This window comes from Microcaecilia unicolor, chromosome 9, assembly GCF_901765095.1.
Source record: "Microcaecilia unicolor chromosome 9, aMicUni1.1, whole genome shotgun sequence".
In the NCBI taxonomy this organism is placed as follows: Eukaryota; Metazoa; Chordata; class Amphibia; order Gymnophiona; family Siphonopidae; genus Microcaecilia; species Microcaecilia unicolor.
The window spans coordinates 22390637-22410887 of record NC_044039.1 but is presented as its reverse complement, the minus strand read 5'-3'; the positions used below and the strand labels follow the sequence as shown (position 1 = coordinate 22410887).

General features: G+C 44.7%; 1 protein-coding gene across 2 annotated transcripts in view; it reads left to right on the top strand.

Annotated features, from left to right (window-relative positions):
- Positions 1-20251, top strand: part of CEP83 (centrosomal protein 83) — a 60268-nt gene that overhangs the window by 7909 nt on the left and 32108 nt on the right. Inside the window, exons 2-7 of one of the 2 annotated variants that reach the window (XM_030214604.1) lie at positions 1148-1416; positions 4603-4753; positions 7344-7436; positions 10100-10231; positions 15711-15962; positions 17732-17863. In XM_030214604.1, coding sequence (XP_030070464.1) covers positions 1265-1416; positions 4603-4753; positions 7344-7436; positions 10100-10231; positions 15711-15962; positions 17732-17863 — 912 coding nt within the window. In that variant the 5' untranslated portion in view covers positions 1148-1264. Of the gene's footprint in view, positions 1-1144; positions 1417-4602; positions 4754-7343; positions 7437-10099; positions 10232-15710; positions 15963-17731; positions 17864-20251 lie in introns of both variants that reach the window. The other variant, XM_030214603.1, reaches the window with a different exon arrangement.

Sequence of the window (20251 nt, the reverse complement as noted above, 5' to 3'; positions counted from 1 at the left end):
CCTCAATTATTCAAAAACGAGTTTCGGTTCAATATTGCTTACATGTAACAGTTGTTAGAGATTACATTGATTCAATTACATTTACAGGATTGTATGATGCTGTGTTTTACAGTGGTTAGTAAGAGAACTGTTAGTTCATATGGAATAGTCATTGAGCTTCTTGAGAAGATATGTCTTAGTTCATTTCTTAAATGAAAAGATGCATTACAGTTAGAGGTTGTGTTGTGTATTGTTGTTCCAGAATAGTTAGTGCATATTTTACTCGTAGTGAAGAGTCGTTTGTTAGATTTAAGACTTTCAGCAGGCGTTCGGCTGAAGTGTGCATCTGCCTTTGTCCTTTGGTGAATTTATTGTATTATAGCGTCTCTCTGAATGAATGAATATATGTCCTTTGTCCTATACCAGGGTAGGCAACTCCGGTCCTCGAGAGCCGCAGGCAGGCCAGGTTTTCAGGACATCCACAATGAATATGCAGGAGACAGATTTGCAAGCACTGCCTCCATGGTATGCAAATCTATCTCCTGCATATTCATTGTGGATATCCTGAAAACCTGACCTGCCTGCGGCTCTCGAGGACCGGAGTTGCCTACCCCTGTCCTATACTCATTGGCATTCCCTTTTCTTTTGTGTTTTTATGTGATCTGATTGTATTGTACACTGCTTAGACCCTTGTATTACTTGGACTGGGCAGTGTAGTAAGTTTTAATAAACATTTTGTATCTTCCTCTTAACCTATAAACTTCTTTTCTGCAGTGCAGTTTACTGACATATTTAAACCCCAGCCCTGGTGATTTGCACAGAGGATTTGCCTGTAATTTCACGTTGATCTGTCTGGCTTTGGAGAATTTTTTTTTTTTTTTTACAATTTTGCTGGAGAAATGTGCTTAAGGCAGATAGTTGTGGTGCATAAGTATCTTCTTGCTGTGTTATGATTATATATAAAAGTAATAAATTGGCTAAATGAACTTCATTAAATATTCCTGGGCTATGTCTAAGAGAAATTTCCGTTGTATACATTGTGGTAAAATTCCTTGCAGAACTTCTGCCAGATTTGTATGATGAAACCATCGAACATTAACATCTAGGCAAGCCTTTCTAGTTAGGAATATCCTGTTTACTAATTAGCTCTATTTCACTTGTGCAGCAGGTAATTTGATCACCTGGGATGCTTTTGGAGAGCAGGTGGAAGAGTGACTGTCCTTCAGTCACAGAGCTGGGCTGAACATAGGGTTTTACATGGTTGTCACCTCACCTGTCTACAAGGATGGATGCTTTTCCTACCTCTCTTCCTCAGGCTGCTGGAGCTGTAGGCTTTCCCACTTCAGATACAGAACTCCAAAAAATGTTAATTGATGAAAGAATGAGATGTGAACTGCATAAAACACATTATCAAACCCTAAAGGCTGAACATACAAGGTACGGTAATTTGAGTTTTCCTAGTTTAGTTTTATAACACTTCTGAATTACTCTGTAGTCTGTTTTCCATCCTATCTGCAAAATAATTGTTAATATGTGAGACTGTAACATTTGAATAACTAACTTATGAGAAATTATGAACATTTGTTGTGACAACACATTATTTTAATTATAAGTTTCACGAGCTTTGAGGTATTTGAAAGATGGTGTAGATAAATGTGCGTGAGTTTTTTTGTTTTAAAGAAGCAGGGATTCAGGGAAGGGTAGGATCATGGATTTTGATGTACCTTTCTGTGGTGTAACCAAGGTGGTTTACATATGTCTGTCCCTAGTGGGCTCACAATCTAAGTTTTGTACCTGAGGCAATGGAGAGTTAAGTGACTTGCTAGGGTCACAAGGAGCTGCAATGGGAATTGAACCCGCTTCCCCAGGTTATCAGCCCACTGCACTAACCATTAGTCTACATCGAGTCTAAAACTTTGATTCATTTTCTTTTAGACTTAAGGACAGCATTGCTTGGGTTTACACTTGCTTGATTGAAGATAATCTCAGACCAGTACGATACTGCTTAACTAAAAAGCCTTCAGGATAACTTTATAGATCTAGGGGTATGTTTACTAAGGTGTGTTAGCGTTTTTAATGCGCCTGTAAATTTAAGGTGCGTTAAACGCTAATGTGCCTATACATTTCTATGGGCACATTAGCGTTGAATGTGCGTTCACCACTTATGCACGTTAAAAATGCTAATATACCCATAGCGCTTATTAGTAAACCTAGTGTCAACATTTGGAATATTTTCCTCTTGTTTAGAAATAAAATACCTAATCCCACATAAAATTGTGATATGCTATAGAAAACCTTTTGTGTAGGTTAGCGCTCAACTAACATTTTTTAATTGCAATTAATCGCACAATTAAAGGTATTTTTACATAGTAACATAGTAAATGACGGCAGAAAAAGACCTGCATGGTCCATCTAGTCTGCCCAACAAGACAAACTCATATGTGCTACTTTTTGTGTATACCCTACTTTGATTTGTACCTGTCCTCTTCAGGGCACAGACCGTATAAGTCTGCCCAGCACTATCCCCGCCTCCCAACCACCAGCCCCGCCTCCCACCACTGGCTCTGGCACAGACCGTATAAGTCTGCCCAGCTCTATCCCCGCCTCCCAACCACCAGCCCCGCCTCCCACCACTGGCTCTGGCACAGACCGTATAAGTCTGCCCAGCACTATCCTCGCCTCCCACCACCGGCTGGCTCTGCCACCCAATCTCGGCTAAGCTCCTTAGGATCCATTTATTTCCAACTACAGCTCCTTGTGACTCTGGGCAAGTCACTTAACCCTCCATTGCCCCAGGTACAAAATAAGTACTTGTCTATAATACGTGAACCGCTTTGATTGTAATCACGGTATATCAAATCCCATCCCCCTTCACTTCCCACATCATCTCTTTCTCTTCCTCCCCTCCTTCTCCTCTTCCCCCAGGCACGTTATCTCTTTGTCTTCCCTGGGGCCAATCCTTCCCATTGTCCTACTCTCTCCCCTCCACCTCCACATGAGGAGCGACACGGAGAGCAGCACCAAACTGTTCTTGTGGCTGCTGGAGATCATCTCCTCAGCCATAACTTCCACTTGCCGCACAGCCATTTCCCAGGGGAGTCCTTACTGCCACCTATTTAGGGCAGCTACCGTGGGGTAAGCCCCTGGCATAGAAAATTAAAATAAAAAACCGACTTGCTGGAAATGGCGTGCAGAGGGAACAGGCACTTCTGCCGGGCTAGTGTAGCACCTGATTGACACACGCAAACACTGCGGTAACTGTACTGAGGCGTTGTAAAAGGGCTCCTTAGACGGTGAAGCCCCAGCCTACATGTCTGAGTTAATAGACTTACCACCCAGAAACACTAAAAGATCATCCCGAACTTTCCTCAACCTCCACTTCCCTAATTGCAAGGGCTTGACATACAAGACGCTGCACGCGTCAACCTTTTCTTACATGAGCACGCAGTTCTGGAATACACTGCCGCGCAACCTGAAAACGATCTACGAGCAAGCCACCTTCCACAAACTATTGAAGACCCGTCTTTTTGATAAAATTTACGGAAAGAACCAAAACACATAAAGTCCACACTCACTGTTCAGTAAGGTATCAATACGTCCACTTCTGAACTCTCATCCCCCGTAATCTCATCTCACTCATACCTTTACTCACAGAAAAATGTATACCATATGTCTTCCTGTTATTATAAATTGCCCTTTTAGCTTCCCGTTGTCTCCTCCCAATGTTTCACGGTTCTTTTCCATTGTTATATTCCTTAACGATACCTTGATTTTGTCTCGCATAACTCTTCTCAATGTACCGTATTTTTCGGACTATAAGATGCACCTAGGTTTTAGAGGAGGGAAATAGGAAAAATTTTTTTTTCCTTTTTCCCTCCTCTAAAATCTAGGTGCTCCGGTGCGTCTTGTCCGAATCCCTCCCTCCGAGTTCGGGATCGCCCTCCCCCCGGCCCTGTCACCACTTCTCCCTACTCACGCGATCTTCCCTGGTGGTCTAGTGACGTCGGGGCAGGAAAGAGCCCCCTCTTTCCTGCCCAGCGCGCTGCTCTCCATCCTCCTGTATGCATTGCTGCCTGACGGTCTCAGCGAGATTAAAAATGGCCGCCGAGAATTGAAGTCTCGGCGGCCATTTTGAATCTCACCGAGACTGTCAGGCTGCATACAGGAGGGGGGGGGGAGGAGGTAACCCTGACGGCGATCCGGAACTCGGAGGGCGGGCGGCCTGCCAGCCAGCCAGCCAGCCAAATCTACCTTCGGACTATAAGACGCACCCCCCATTTTCTTCCCAAATTTGGGGGGAAAAAAGTGCGTCTTATAGTCCGAAAAATATGGTAATCCATAACCGAGTTGTAACAAATTGTATTCCCATCGTTCATAATGTATTGTAAGCCACACTGAACCCGCAAAAAGGTGGGAAAATGTGGGATACAAATGCAATAAAATAAATAAAAAATAAAGAAAATAAAATGTTTCGAAGTAACCTGTGGAACTTTGTAAGTCTAAGTGCTTTGCAAATGAGCCCCTAAATCTCATCCTTTTGTTTTGTTTTATTGTTTATGCAAGTTTGTTCTGAGAAAAGGCTATTTCTCATCTTAGGATGATTCTGAAATGCTTGCTTTGCAGATTGCAAGAGGAGTATAGAAAGTCCCAAAATGAACTCAAACGGTTCCTTGTTGAAAAGCAGACGGTTCATGATAAATTTCAGCTGCTTCTTGCGGAACTCCGAGGGGAATTATTAGATAAAACCAGAGAACTGGAGGAGCTAAAGTTGCAGGTAAAGCACTAAACAGTGCTGAGAAATGCTGCCTTGTGCCGAAGACTAAAAGGGTTGGAAAACTGCATTTCTTTGTGTGCTGTTGTTGGCTTGCAGTTCATAGCTTCTGATTTCCTATAACACATTACATTTAAATCCTTTTTACTGTTGCATGCATACTTTTAGTGAACTTCGATTTTGTACATGTTGAAAATGTATTAATACCCACCAGAGCAGGATTTGTCAAAGAGAAACTCTATATAAAAAAGAAAAAAAATATATATATAATCAGAGTAAGAGGAAAACAAGCAAGCATTTCAAATGTCTTTATTGTTCCTTCTGTGCCCAAAGGATTGATTTATTTCTGCACATAAAGGTTGCTTTACATGCAAATGAGGCTTTTTATAAAATTGTCCCAGGGTATACACGCTTTTAAGTATGTGTAGTGACAAGATGGCACATGTTATGCATTATGAGCTAGAGTCTATGGTGCCAGAAAAATCCGCCTAGGCGTATTCTCTAAAGCACGCCTGTATTTTATAGAATAGACTTAAATTTCCACCAGGGGCGTAGCTACATGGGGCCCTGTAGATTTGGCCCTGCCCCCCCCCCCCCGCCGCCAACCCTCCCCCGCCGCTGTCGGGTACCTTTGCTGGCGGGGGTCCCCAACCCCCGCCAGCCGAAGTAATCTTCTCTGGCGCAGCCTCGATGCTGATCTGCAAGGGCAGGCTTCTGTCTTGCAGATCAGCAACGTGGCCGCGCTGGAGAAGAGGACTTCAGCTGGCGGGGGAGGGTTGGCGGCGGCGAGAAGAGGGGGTCGAAAGGGTTGGCGCTGGGGGAGGTCAAAGGTGGTGGTGGCGGTGGGGAGGTCAATGGTGGGGTGGGGGGGAGTCGGCGGTGCCGGGGGGGGGGGGGTTGGGGGCTAAAATGTGCCCCCTCACCTCGGGCTCTGGACCCCCCTCCCGCCAAAGTCTGGCTATGTCCCTGATTTCCACGCGATCAAATTTACTCGTGGCCATTTACATCATGTTTTACTTGGCGTAAATCCCGATGCCTAAATTAGGCGCAGAATGGGTGTATTCTGTAACAAAGCACATAGATTTTGGAAACACCTATGCCCACACCTCCTTTTCGACTATACCACTTAGAATTTAAGCGCACCATGTTACAGAATACACTTGCTGAGTTGTGCGTGTAAATCTTGATGCCAATTAGTGCTGATAATTGCTTGTTAACATCCAGTTGACAGCACTGATTAGCTTGTTAACCAATTAAGTTACATGCACGGCTATAGCATATGCTTTGATTTCCCTGCGGAAATTAAGGCGCAATATATAGAATCCCAGGATATGTGTAGGCGTTCACCAAATAAGAGAGAGTTGTGCTGTGTCTGTAGAATACAAGAGTTCACATGCTCAAAACACGCACACATTTATACCTGCTTTGGGTCAGATGTAAATGTTTGTGTCAGCTTTTACGCATTAATAATAATATATAATTTTTACATACTGTCTGATACCAGGAGCTCAAGATGGTTTACAGAAGGCAATTTAGCCTAAAATGTATAAACAACAATTAATGCAAAAAGAAAAAAGAAAATTATTAATAACTAGAGGGTCTTTTACTAAGCCATGGTAACGTTTTTAGCTCATGGTAGAAATCAGCGGTAAATGCCGAGATGCTGTTTATATTCCTATGGATGTCTCGCTATTTACCACTAGCTGATTTCTACCGCGAGCTAAAAACGCTATGGCTTAGTAAGATACCCCCCTAGATCATAGTAATGCGTAGAAGTTAACAACTGGATACAAACTTTCCACCAAATTCTATATATGGCGCCTTAAGTTGTGTGCGCTGATTTGGCCACATGGCTAAAGTGTGTGCACGTCAGTGCCAATAATTGGTACTTAACCAATTAGCAGTACTAATTGACTTTAATTAGAATTGACGCGCACAAGGCGTATTCTACAATGCTTTGCATGTAAATTCTGATGCGTGTAGTCAAAGTAGGTGTGGTTATGGGTGTGGAATGGATGGGTGGTGGGCATTTCAGAAAATTGTGCACACTGAATACACCCGATCTGTGCCTAACTTAGGTGCAGGTATTTAGGCCTGGTTTTAGGTGACCTGATTGGGTGCACCCAAGTTTTAGTTGCAAGAATGGTTAGTGCACAAATTCTATAAACTACACCTAACTTTAGATGTAGCTTATAGAATCACAAGCATGTGGTTTTTCGGCCTCAGTTTAGTGATATTTTTATTGACCGGTGATGATTCTGCGTAAGTTCTGGACGGCATTGAATTTACCAGCCAACCAGACACCCATGCTGAGTTCCTTTGAATCTTGAATAGAAAGAAATTGTTAAAGCTTCTGGATATACAAGTGCTTATGATTTATGATTAGTACAAGTTATCATAACATTTGTGAAGGGTCTTTTAAAGTTTAGGCCATTTACCGGGGCTTTCGGTACCAGTATAAGCATAAGTCATTTCTTCCTTGTCTGCAACCCTCTTTTGCTTTTAATATGCTGTGGATTGGGGCATTGTTCTCTTTATTTGCATACCACAGTCTTCCGTTTCATTAAAACCTGTTCTTTTCTGGAAATACCAGGTGCTTACACCCCAAAAGCTGGAAGTCCTAAAAGCACAAATACAGCAGGAACTAGAGATGCCTCGGAGAGAGCAGTTTCGTAAATTAGATGAAGTGAGTAAAAAAACCAAAGCAATATTTCTTAGTCTTATCATAAGAACAATACTACTGTATTTCATTGTAATTTCTGATTAGCGAGTGCAAAAAAGAAGTCAGGAATTTGTGAGCCAAATTTTGGGCCCTGTTTACCAAGGTGCACTAGCGTATTTAGAGCGCGCTAAATGCTAGAGACACCCATATATTCCTATGGGGTTGTCTAGCATTTAGCGCATGCTAAAAACGCTAGCATGGCTTAGTAAACAGGGCACTTTGTGTGTTGCGAGCTTTCTTTGATTTGGAGCTCAGGATGTATTAAAAGGCTTGAGTGGATAAACGAGGCAGGGCCGCCGAAAGGGGGGGACAAAATTCCCCGGGGGCGGCACCGTTGCCGCAGTCCGGCCCGCCCGCCCTCCGTCACACCCGGAACTGACCTTAAGCGCCTCCCTCACCGTAGCAAGTAGCGGCAGACCACTCCTTCCTTCCGTGTCCCGCCCTCGCCTGACGTAACTTCCGTGAGGGCGGGACACAGAAGGAAGGAGAGGTCTGCCGGCGCTTGCTGCAAAGGTGAGGGAGGCGCTTAAGGTTAGTGCAGAGGGCCCGGGGACCTCAGGTGGGGGGGGGGGGGGGGGAAGGGAGGGCCCAGGGGCAGCCTTGTCCCGGGCCTGGCCCAGTCTCTCAGCGTCCCTGATACGAGAACAATGGTTATAGAGACTGTTGAACTATGGAAGGTTGGCAAGATCATGTCAGCTTCCTGTACCTGCCTATTGTGAAGCTACAGGACTTTTTTAAGTCTCTGGTTATCTCCTGTCCTTGACCACTGAGGTTCTTTTCTGTCTATCTAACGTACGTCTGAAGTCTGCCACTGTTTGGCTCCAACCAGCTCTGCTGAAAGTCTATTCCAAGTGTTCCTCCCAATGCTAAAGTATTTTCTCACATTCCCTTTGAGTCTCTTTCACGTCAGCTTTGGGAGGAAAATGGGGGGTGCGTCTTATAGTCCGAAGGTAGAGATTTCCCTCCCTCCCTCCGAGTTCGGGATCGCCCGCCCGCCCTCCCTCCCTCCGAGTTCGGGATCGCCCTCCCCCCGGCCCTGTCACCACTTCTCCCTACTCACGTCACGCGATCTTCCCTGGTGGTCTAGTGACGTCGGGGCAGGAAAGAGCCCCCTCTTTTCTGCCCAGCGCGCTGCTCTCCGTCCTCCTGTATGCAGCCTGACGGTCTCGGCGAGATTCAAAATGGCCGCCGAGACTTCAATTCTCAGCAGCCATTTTGAATCTCGCCGAGACCGTCAGGCAGCATACAGGAGGACGGAGAGCAGCGCGCTGGGCAGGAAAGAGGGGGCTCTTTCCTGCCCCGACGTCACTAGACCACCAGGGAAGATCGCGTGACATGAGTAGGGAGAAGTGGTGACAGGGCCGAGGGGAGGGCGATCCCGAACTCGGAGGGAGGGATTCGGACAAGACGCACCGGAGCACCTAGGTTTTAGAGGAGGGAAAAAGGAAATTTTTTTTTTCCTATTTCCCTCCTCTAAAACCTAGGTGCGTCTTATAGTCTGAAAAATACGGTAAGTACTGTAGATAAGAAAAACATTCAGGGATTAGATGGCAGTGGAGGAGTGGCCTAGTGGTTAGGGTGGTGGACTTTGGTCCTGAGGAACTGAGTTCAATTCCCAATTCAGGCACAGGCAGCTCCTTGTGACTCTGGGCAAGTCACTTAACCCTCCATTGCCCCATGTAAGCCGCATTGAGCCTGCCATGAGTGGGAAAGCGCAAGGTACAAATGTAACAAAAATCAAATAGATACTATTGGAGATTCTACATGGAATGTTGCTACTATTGGAGATTCTACATGGAATGTTGCTACTGTTGGAGATTCTACATGGAATGTTGCTATTCCACTAGCAACATTCCATGTAGAAGGCTGCGCAGGCTTCTGTTTCTGTGAGTCTGACGTCCTGCACATACGTGCAGGACGTCAGACTCACAGAAGCAGAAGCCTGCGCGGCCACATTGGTGATCTGCAAGGGCCGACTTCTACCTGGAATGTTGCTAGTGGAATAGCAACATTCCATGTAGAATCTCCAAGAGTGGCCTAGTGGTTAGGGTGGTGGACTTTGGTCCTGGGGAACTGAGGAAGTGAGTTTGATTCCCGGCACAGGCAGCTCCTTGTGACTCTGGGCAAGTCACTTAACCCTCCATTGCCCGTCGCATTGAGCCTGCCATGAGTGGGAAAAGCGCGGGGTACAAATGTAACAAAAATAAAATAATAGAGTAGGAATAGGACTGAAGTTCATGTTTTTCTGAGATGTACAAAGATGGGCAGTTCTATTCAGCATGTTTTTAAACTGTTGGCCAGTTTTGTGATTTTAGCATAGCTGCTTTTAAGCATAAATAAGATACCCTAACATAACAAAAGTTTTTATATACCATCTCAACCTGTGGTTCTAAACGGTTTACGAAGTAAAACTAATCATAATAATGATTACCAAAAAATAAAACTATGAAACAAAAGAGAAACGTAGTCAATACATCAAAATACATAAGACTTAAAAGCCAGAATTTCAATTGTTCAATTTGTTTGAGGTCTGTGGATTCATGTAATAAATATATTATTCATGGTTTTAGAGATTTAGAAATGGACGTGAGTGAACAAAGATCAACTGATTTTTTTTTTTAACTTAGGAAGTAGAAAAGTACAGAGGAGAATACAACAAACTTCGCTATGAGCAGACATTTCTCAAGTCGGAGTTTGAACACCAGAAAGAGGAACATGCACGTATTTTAGAAGAGAAGAAAATCAAGTATGAAGCAGAGGTGGGTGGAAATAATACTGTTGGGCTCATTTTCAAAGCACTTAGACTTACAAAGGTTAGTCTATAGGTTACTAGGGGGCTCATTTTCAAAAGAGAAAGCCATCCAAAATGTGGCATAAAGCAGCATTTGGACATTTGTCTGACAAAAATGTCCAAATTATTATTTTCAAAACCTGTTTTTCAGACGTTTTTCTATGCTGTTCTTCTGCAATGCGTCCAAATCTCAAGGTGGTGTGTAAGGGGCGTGTTAAGGGCGGGATCTGGGCGTTTCTAAGACTTAAGACTTTTTTCAGCCATAATGGAACAAAACAAAACCGTCCAGGACTAAAACTAAGACGTTTTGAGCTAGACATCTACTATAATAAAACTCACCCTCAACGTTCTGAAGACAACGTTCTGAAGTCACTCAGTCACTCCCTGAAGGGTTCATGGATTCATGGTGGTGAAGCCACAACACTGACCATGTCTCTCTGCCCCGCCCTCGCATGACGGACCAATCAGAAAAAACACCCTCAACATTCTGAAACACAAAGGACCATCACAACACCGTTCCCAGGCAACACTAGGCAACGTAAGACGGACCAATCAGAGGAAACTACGTGACAATAAGGGAGGAGCATTCCCCAGCAGAATGGCTCATTATCTGTGCAGCACGGAGAGCACAGAACCACCGCTGGAACGAGAGAATATTTCTGCTGTGGGTATGTGCAAAAATAGACCGGGGGAGGGGGGGGGGAGAAATTTTTAAATGCCTAATGCCAGTACTGAAGAGTGCCAGAGGGCCTATAGCACAGACTATATTTGGGATCGCTTGACATGGAGTCAGAGGAGCCGGAAAACAACATGCCCGTCACCATCTGGGACGTGGGCGAACAGGACAAGCTGCGGCCCAGCTGGAAGGATTACCCACGACCCAGCCAGCAGCAAACAGCGACCAAGGAAGGGGGAGGAGTACTCCTTCCCTGCCTAGGAATCGCTGGAGACTGGCTGCCAAACTAACGAAACAACCGCACACCGACGCACCACCTCCATCATCAACAACCTGCACACACACCGCACCCTCACAAACACACACACACACACAAAAAATAACTCTGTGACACATACACACACACACACACAAAAAACCCACATGCTAGCGCCCGTTTCATTGGTTTCGGAAATGGGCCTTTTTTACTAGTGTTTTTATAATGAATAAGGCAAAACGGTGCCCTAAATGACCAGATTAACACTGGAGGGAATCAGGGGTGACCCCTTCCCACCCCCCAAAAAATATGAATAAAAATATGAGTTAACGGCCTCTATGATAGCCTCAGAAGTTAAAATCGGGCCTATTAGAGCAGCATGCAAGTCCCCGGAGTAGTGTAGTGGTCTGTGCAGTGCACTATAGAGTAGGGGACTTGGGTCCCTATCTCCCTCTACCCGTCACACTTGTGGTATAAACTGTGATCCCTCCCAAAGTCACAAAAACCCTACTGTACCCACATATAGGTGCTACCTTCACCTATAAGGGCTATTGTAGTGGTGTACAGTTGGGGGTAGAGGGTTTTGGAGGGCTCAGGGGACATGATAAGGGAGCAAAGGTGATGTGTACCTGGGAGCATTTTTATGACGTGCATAGAAGTGCCCTCTAGGGTGCCCCATTGCTCTCCTGGGATGTCTGGGGGACCAGTCTACTAAAATGCTGGCTCATCCTACAACCCAATGGCATGAATCTCTACGTTTTGCACTTAATCTTTTTTTTTTTTTTTTTTTTTAAATGGACCAAAAAAACAAAACATCCAAAGCACAAAACCTTGTTCGAAACAGTATTTTCGAAAAAGAGAGATGTTTTTCTTTTTCAAAAATGACCTTCTTTCCTATTCGGATTTTGGATGTTTTGTTCAAGACGTCCAAAGTTGGACATAGACATCATATCAAAAATGCCCCTCTATATAACTTTGTAAGTCTAAGTGCTTTGAAAATACACCTCCATATGTGATAAATCACGTGACTTTGATTTGGGACTCTTAAAGCTAAAATTTTCTTCCTTTTCAGTATAATTTTCTTAGGCTTCTGTTACGGTGAACTTTTAAGGCTAGGTTCAAATACTGTGCAGTTGCATATTGGGACTTTGTTACAAAATGCCCAATCAAAATGATGGGTTTGGCCTTTATTGGTGAATAATTCTTGACACATACACAGTTCAGATAAAATGATGGATTTGGAAATTATCATTAATAGCCCATTGCATGTTATCTTATACTGATGACTTTTGGCATTTTCAAATTAAAATAGCAATTAAATGGATACCATGAGGAAGAATATGAGTTATATACCACAAAGGGGCTGACCAATGGCAGTGCTGCAGGTTTCCCTGTGGAAGACATGAGTTTGTGCCTCAGTCTGACGGGATCAGAGGATACTAAGGAGAGAATCCCAACCATGAAACGACAGTGGCAATTAGTGGTCAGGTTTGGGTGTGTGCATATCAGTTTGGGATTGAGCTGCACTTTATAGCTTCTACCAAAAGACCTTCCTTATCCTCCTGTTAGACCAGTCCAGGTAAGTGGATTTTGCTCCACAACCAGCAGATGGAGACAGAGGCCATTGACATTCAGTGACATCACCAGCAGTATAAGGATTGGTGCAGTTCTGAAACTTGCCAGTAATCTCTGCAGGAATGGTGTAACAGAAGATTTTAGGGTCAGCTCCTGGTGACCTGAGTTACAGCCGAGGTCTCCCAGGTTGAGCCCAGTACGTAGCAATAGTTGTCAGAGATTGGGCATGGGAGGAGTGTCCTGGAGCAGGGGGTCTGACCTATGAGTTTCCTGCTAAGCTGGCAGTAGTAGCAGTGTGGTCCTAAGGGACCCCCACCTAGGGGTGGGGAATTAAGTAGTAAGACTTGAACTGTTTGTGCATGGTGTGCTGCTCTGTCTGTGCTCTTTTCCTCGCTCTCTCCCCCTCTTCCTCTAACCCTCCACCCCCACCCCAGATTCACTTGATTCCTAGCCCAGGAGTGGAAATTGTTTCTGGGAACCAGCAGATGGTTGCAAGGGCCTGCCAGGCAGAATTGGGCATGCGCCTGGATGAGACTGCCAATGTACTGTATGCGGTGCACTCCAGTTCAGTTGTGTAGCAGATTGTTTGCACCCCACCTGTGATGGGGATGCATGAGGGCAGGCTGCAACTAATTTTGCGGACACGCTGGAGTACAACATGAGCGCCATGACTACCAAACATTCAGCCGACATGGTTTCAGTGACTTTCCTACAAGAAATCAAGCTGCAGGTCTCTCACTCGGCAGGGCACAATGACAAGGCTAGGCCTTGATGAGTGAGGGCTAGGCTTCTTGAAGAGTAAGGGTCTCTTGGGCTAGAGGCAATGCAAGGTCTGGGAGCCCTATCTTTTTTTTTTTTCTTGGAGCTGCACCTGGTTGAAGAGCTTACAGGCTGTTTCCAGATGGTACTTGTTGCCCTTCAAGCTTCAAGCCCCTGGGCAGGCAGAGGGCTAGAAGGGGGATCTATTTGGTAACCTAGAGTTGAATGAACACCCCTCCCCCTCCTCCGGCTCCAGAGGTGTTAAGTGAGTCGAGCTCAGAGCCCCATTCCTGGTCAGGCCTTAGTGGATACTTGGCAATACGTGGAGAAGGAGGGGGACCTCTCCCCTCTAGGGAGCCTCTCCCCCTCAGAATGGGAAAAATTTCTTCTCCGAGGGGACTGAACTTCCAATAATAAAGCTGTTTCAGTGGGAGAGAGATTCTTTCCGATTTCTTCGGTGGTGTCTTTTTTTTGTGGATGGCAGATGTGGAGGGTGACCTGATTTTAAAAAACCCGAGGGGGCCCTTCATAGTCCTTCCCTGTTCATAAGGCAATACAGAGGATGGTCATCGACTATGGGGCTTCAAATTTGGTCCTGCGGGCAGCAGATTTATGGACAAGCTCTTTACGGAAGAGCTTCAGCATAGAACATGTTTGAAATCTGCAGGGCAGGAAATTCAAAAGGTAAGATTTGTTGGGTAACTCCCCAAATTACCAGACAAATCTTGACCATCAGCCCAACTTTTCCTGTTTTTAGATTGTTTATAGCTAGTGACGTGGAGAAGAGTAAAACTGGAATCTGGATTTTTCTCAGTGCACCTGGTTCTGCTGTACCTGAGAGAAGCAAATGTGTGGACACACATCTGAGTTTTATGAACTCTTATTTTTCCTGGGATAACATGGATAAAGTAATATGGTTCAGGATCTACCAGGTGCTTGCAATCTGGACTGGCCACTGTTGAACACACTCGATGGACCTCGGTCAGACTCGGCATGGCTTTTCTTATGTTCTTACTAGCCTTTGAGCCCGTAAAAAAGGGCTATTATAGGAAGGGGGGGTTGAAAGGCCCGCCGCTGCCCCCCCCCCCCCCCCGAGCCGTCACCACCCACCTTCCACCCGGCCGGGCCCTCGCTCCGCTATTGAAACAGCGAGGGTCCGGGAACGCAGCACTGAGCTCTGCTGAGCTGCCGACGTCGGCCTTCCTTCTTCTTCTCTGCCTGTCCCGCCCTCGTGTGACGTAACGTCGTCGAGGGCGGGACAGAGGCAGAGAAGAAGAAGGAAGGGCGATGTCGGCAGCTCAGCAGAGCTCAGTGCTGCGTTCCCGGACCCTCGGTGTTTCTATAGTGGAGCGAGGGCCCGACCGGGTAGAAGGTGGGTGGCGGCGGCGACTCGGGTGGGGGGAGCGTTAGACTGCAGTGTCCCTCCCTCAGAAATGCGCAGTACAGACCCTCTCTGTTCCGCCCCCCGTCATCACGTATTGACGCGGGGGCGGGGCAGAGAGGGTCTCTACTGCGCATTTGCGAGTGAGTACGACACTCGCCTTTTATATATATTGATGGTTGCTGTGCTCTCTAGAATGCATGCAACTAAAAGTGAACAGAAATGTAAAGCTAACTTTAAAAAAAAAAAAAAAAAAAGATCTTTTCATACATGTACTTAATGTTTGTATTGTCTACTGAGAGGTCCTTTTACTAAGGTGCGCTGAAAAATTGCCCACGGTAGTGTAGACGTATGTTTTTGGCGCGCACAGAATAATTTTTCAGCGCACCTACAAAGAAATGCCTTTTTAAAATTTTTGCCAAAAATGGACGTGCGGCAAAATGAAAATTGACGCCCGTCCATTTTGGGTCTGAGACCTTACCGCAAGCCATTGACCTAGCGGTAAAGTCTCACACGGTAACCGTGCGATAATAACCTATGCGTGTCAAATGCCTCTTGGCACGCATCCATTACGCATGTCTGAAAATAAACATTTTTTCGGACACGTGTAGCGTACGCGTGCCAAAAATGAAATTACCGCAAGAACCACGCGGTAGCTGGCCGGTAACTCCATTTTGGCGCGCGTTGGGTACACGTAGACGCTTACGCGGCTCGGTAAAAGGGCCCCTGAATGTTTTTCGATTCCTGTGCTAGTAGATTGCAAGCGGTTAACGGGCTCCCATGCTTTCTATCACGTTCAGGTAGCAAGACTGGAAAAAGATAAAGAGGAGCTCCATAAGCAGCTGATTAGTGTGGATCCCACGCGAGACAGCAAGCGAGTGGAGGTGCTGCTCAGGGAAAAGGCTCAGCTGCACCAGAAAGTGAAAGGATTAGAAGGTGAAGTTGCTGAACTGAGAGCCGAGAGAGAGAATTCCGGCATGCAGGCGGAAAATGTCCAAAGAATTCAGGTGCGACAGTTGGCCGAGATGCAGGCTACGATCAGGTCTCTGGAGGTAAGACTGCTTTAATTGTCTCCCTGTAGACAATCGCTGGCAGCTGACTTTCCTAGCTTAATACGGGTGTGCAGGACATTTTGTTCAGGGCTGCGAGTTGGAAGGATAATTTTTAAAGCTGATGATTAAGAAATGGTTATTCACATCAGGATGCTGTATAATGTAGAAAGCCGTACACTTTGTAAGCACTCTGATGATATAGTAAGGGTTTATGAGGGTGTACAAACCTCTCTGCAGTGGAGTTGCGGTGTTCTAGAGCGGGTACAAAGTACAAAGCAAAGTCCAAATAGCAAAAGAAAGCACCAGGAGCCTTCAAAATCAGGACAAAATTCCTTTAATCACACAACTTAACTCTAATACTGAGGGACAGCGTTTTTATCTCGATACACTTGCGGAGGAGCAAGCCTTGCTAGAGCACAAGGTCTTTATGACCCTTGTGACACCTGACGCAGGCGCTGAGCGCCAAAACACGGCCCGTGTCGGATCCTTCTTTGAAGATTGTTTTCCAAATTGTGTGATTTAAAGGAATTTTGTCCCGATTTTGAAGGCTCCTGGTGCTTTCTTTTGCTATTTGGACAGTGTTCTGCAGTGCACTATCTCTGTTTGCACCAACACAACTGAAGTGATTCTTGTGCAAATTCAGATGTATCCCTGTGGTGGTTGCTGGAATTCCCCTTTGAATCTGTAATACTTTTAGGACATGTCAGGCGATTGCACTGCTTTAGCCAGTAATTTCACAATCTAAATCAGGTCTTTTTAAAATAGGTTGAATGCAGCTCAGCTTTCAGCTAGTGGGAGCTATACCGTCTTGCATCTTCATTGAGAGGGTCTTTTATTTTTAGTTAGTTTATATCTTTTATACCCCACAATTTCCCACCACTGGCAGGCTCATTGTGGCTTACAACATTTAGTTATGAAACAGGAAAGTACAATTAAAGGAAAGTGATATGTGGGGCGGAAAGTTCAGGGTTAAGAAAAAGTAGTTAAGTCCACAAGATCTTTAGAGGAGTTGGAGTCCAGGAATCACAGAGGCAGGACGGGATCTTTAGGGTAAGCTTGCCCAAATAAGTAGGTCTTGAGAGACTTCCTGAAAGTCAAATGATCTTAAACTGTTTTTACAGATTTAGGTAATATATTCCACAAACGAGTGCCGATATAGGAAAAGGTGGAAGCATATGTGGTTTTATACTTGAGACCAGAACACGCAGGGTAATGGAGGTTTAAGTATGAACGAGAAGATCGAAGCGAATTCCTCGGTGGTAAGCTGACAAGGGCATCCATATATGCTGGAGCTGCTCCGTAGAGGATCTTATGGACTAGGGTGCAAATTTTAAAAATTATTCGCTCCTGCACAGGAAGCCAGTGCAATTTCTCACGAAGAGGTCTGGAACTAAGATGCGCTCACGTTTTTGGTGTGCGCTAAACGTTAGAGGTGCCTATGCATTCCTATGGGCGTCTTAGTAAAAGACCCCCTAAAAGAAATAATCTGCAAAATACCTGCTCCAGAAATATCTGAAAGACTAGTAGTGGTGTCCTGTAAAAACCTCCTGTTGACCAGTCTCTGAAAACCACCCCGTTTTATTGTTAGATTAATGAAAGCATATCAAAGAATATTCCATCAAATAATCCTCTGATTTACAAGCCCCAAAGTCTGATATTTATTTACTATTCTGCTGTGAAATCTACGTAATGAGATTTAGTCCGTATTAAGGATATTTTAGCTTTCATAATTACATTTTCCCTCTTTTTTTTTTTTTTTTTTCTTTAAGTCAGAAAAACAGTCTGTTAAACTACAGCTTGACCGTCTGGAAAAGGAACTGAAGATGGCAAATGAGCAAAATGCTTCCATGACCAGCAAACTTTACAAAGCAGAAAGAGAAATCAATACCTTGAGTAGCAAAGTAAGCAGCCTTATTTGTTTCCAATGCCGTTAAGACAAAAAAAAAAAAACGTTGTAGAAAAGATGAACTTGGAGTCATCCGGGTTCAAACTACTGAAGTAGCAGCTGCCCTAGCTAAACCAGGGAGGAAGACCATTTCTTTGGCTTGTGGCATTACTTATTTTCCCTTTTTTCTTTTCTTTATTCTGTCACAAACCCCAATTCTCTTCTTAAACCTAAATCTCCCACTTGAAAATGTTTTCTTTTCTTGCATTATCAAGCTCAACATACTTCTTCGTGTTATGGAAACTATGAACCTGAGACTAGCAGAAAGTTATTTGAAAACAGTTTTATTTATTGGGATTTATTAACAGCCTTTATGAAGAGATTCACCCAAGGCGGTGTACAGCAGGCACAATTTAACATAAAACTTACAGTTTTATCAACCGCATAACAATAGTAAAATGACCAAGTATAAACATAAATACAATAAGAGAAATGGGATGGGACTTAATATACCGCCTTACTTTGGTTACAAGCAAAGCGGTTTACATATTATATACAGGTACTTATTTGTACCTGGGGCAGTGGAGGGTTAAATGACTTACCCAGAGTCACAAGGAGCTGCAGTGGGAATTGAACCTAGTTCCTTGGGATCAAAGTCTGCTGCACTAACCACTAGGTTACTCCTCCACTCAATGAGGGACCTCTTTACCAAGCTGCGGGAAAAACGGACCTGCTTTGGCAGCAGGGGCCTTTTTTCCGGCACGCCAGGGCCTTTTTTATCGTAGCTGGTAAAAAGACCCCAGGCACACATGGCCATGCGGTAAGAGAACTCTTACCACATAGCCATCCAACAGGGAGCCCTTACTGCCACCCATTGAGGTGGCGATAAGGGCTCCTGCGCTAACCCGGCGGTAACCGGGCATCATGCTGTTATGCCCGATTACACCCAGGTTATCGCCGCGCAGATCATCTCCGTGGGTTTTCTTTTCCCCCCGGAAATAGCGCGCACTCGGGATGGGACTACCGCTGGCAGCCATCTTGAACCAGCAGTAGTCCTGAAAGAGCGAGCGAGCATTGGGCTTACTGCTGCTTTGTAAAAGGGCCCCTTATTTATTTATTAGGATTTATTTACCGCCTTTTTGAAGGAATTCACTCAAGGTGGTGTACAATAAGAATAAATCAAACGAGCAATAGGCAGAGCAGTAAAAATATTCGAACAACAATACAAAGTATGGCATGGTATACTACTTGCAATGACAACACAATACGTACTAGAACATTATAATTGGTAGTGAAGGGTAAGGCAAAGTTGTAACAAATAGATGAGTAAGAAAGTAGGAAGAATTAGAAAGAAAGTTGCACGTGAGGTCAGAGAGATGGTTAAATATTATCTCAGCTAGGCTAGGAGTGGATAAACATGTCCCGCTGCAGTATGTGCAGGCCGAGCCAATCCTTGTGTGTGTGAGTGAGACTAACAAGTTAGTTACTTCTTCCATTAAAGACTTGGTTGAAGAGCCAAGCTTTCACCTGCTTCCTGAAGTAGAGGTAGTCTTGTGTTAAGCGAAGCCTTTCAGACAATGCATTCCTTGGTGGTGTGTGGAGGATCATCCTATTCTTCAGGTACTCAGGGCCATTTCCTTTCAGGGCCTTGAAGATCAGACATAGAGTTTTAAATTTAGCCCTGTATTGTACTGGTAGCCAATGAAGTTTTTGCAAAAATGGTGTGATGTGGTCACGTCGCTTGCAACCTTCTATGAGTCTTGCTGCTGCATTCTGAATCAACTGGAGCTGGTGCAGGCCCTTTGTAGTCAGACCATTGTATAGTGCATTGCAGTAATCCAGTCTTGCACAACTGGGATAAGATTTTCCTTCTCGATGTAAGGAGAGAGGCAGCATAGCTGTCACAAATAGTAGAAGCAGCTCTTGAAGGTTGCTTGAATTTGGGAAATCAGAGTAAGTGTTGAATCTAACTGTGTTCCAAGGTTCCTGACTTGTGATTTGAGGGGGAATTCATACTTCCCGAAAGGGATTTTGATGTCAGGTATGTATCCAGTTGTGTTAGGGGCCCAGAGAAGCTCGGTTTTACTTGGGTTCAGGCAAAGTTTGTTGTGTTTAGCCCATTCTTGAATTGATGTTAGACAAGCGATCAGTTTATTCAAGACTGTAGGTAAGTCAGGGTCAATGAAGTAAACTTGAAAACAGCAAATTAAAACCTAATAATAGGACCACCATGAAACAGGATCAAAAATATACACATTTAACAGCACTGAAATTCAAATAACAGAGATATTAGATGTTTCATTAGTATTATATTTTATAAGCACTACTACTACTACTATTTAGCATTTCTATAGCGCTACAAGGCGTACGCAGCGCTGCACAAACATAGAAGAAAGACAGTCCC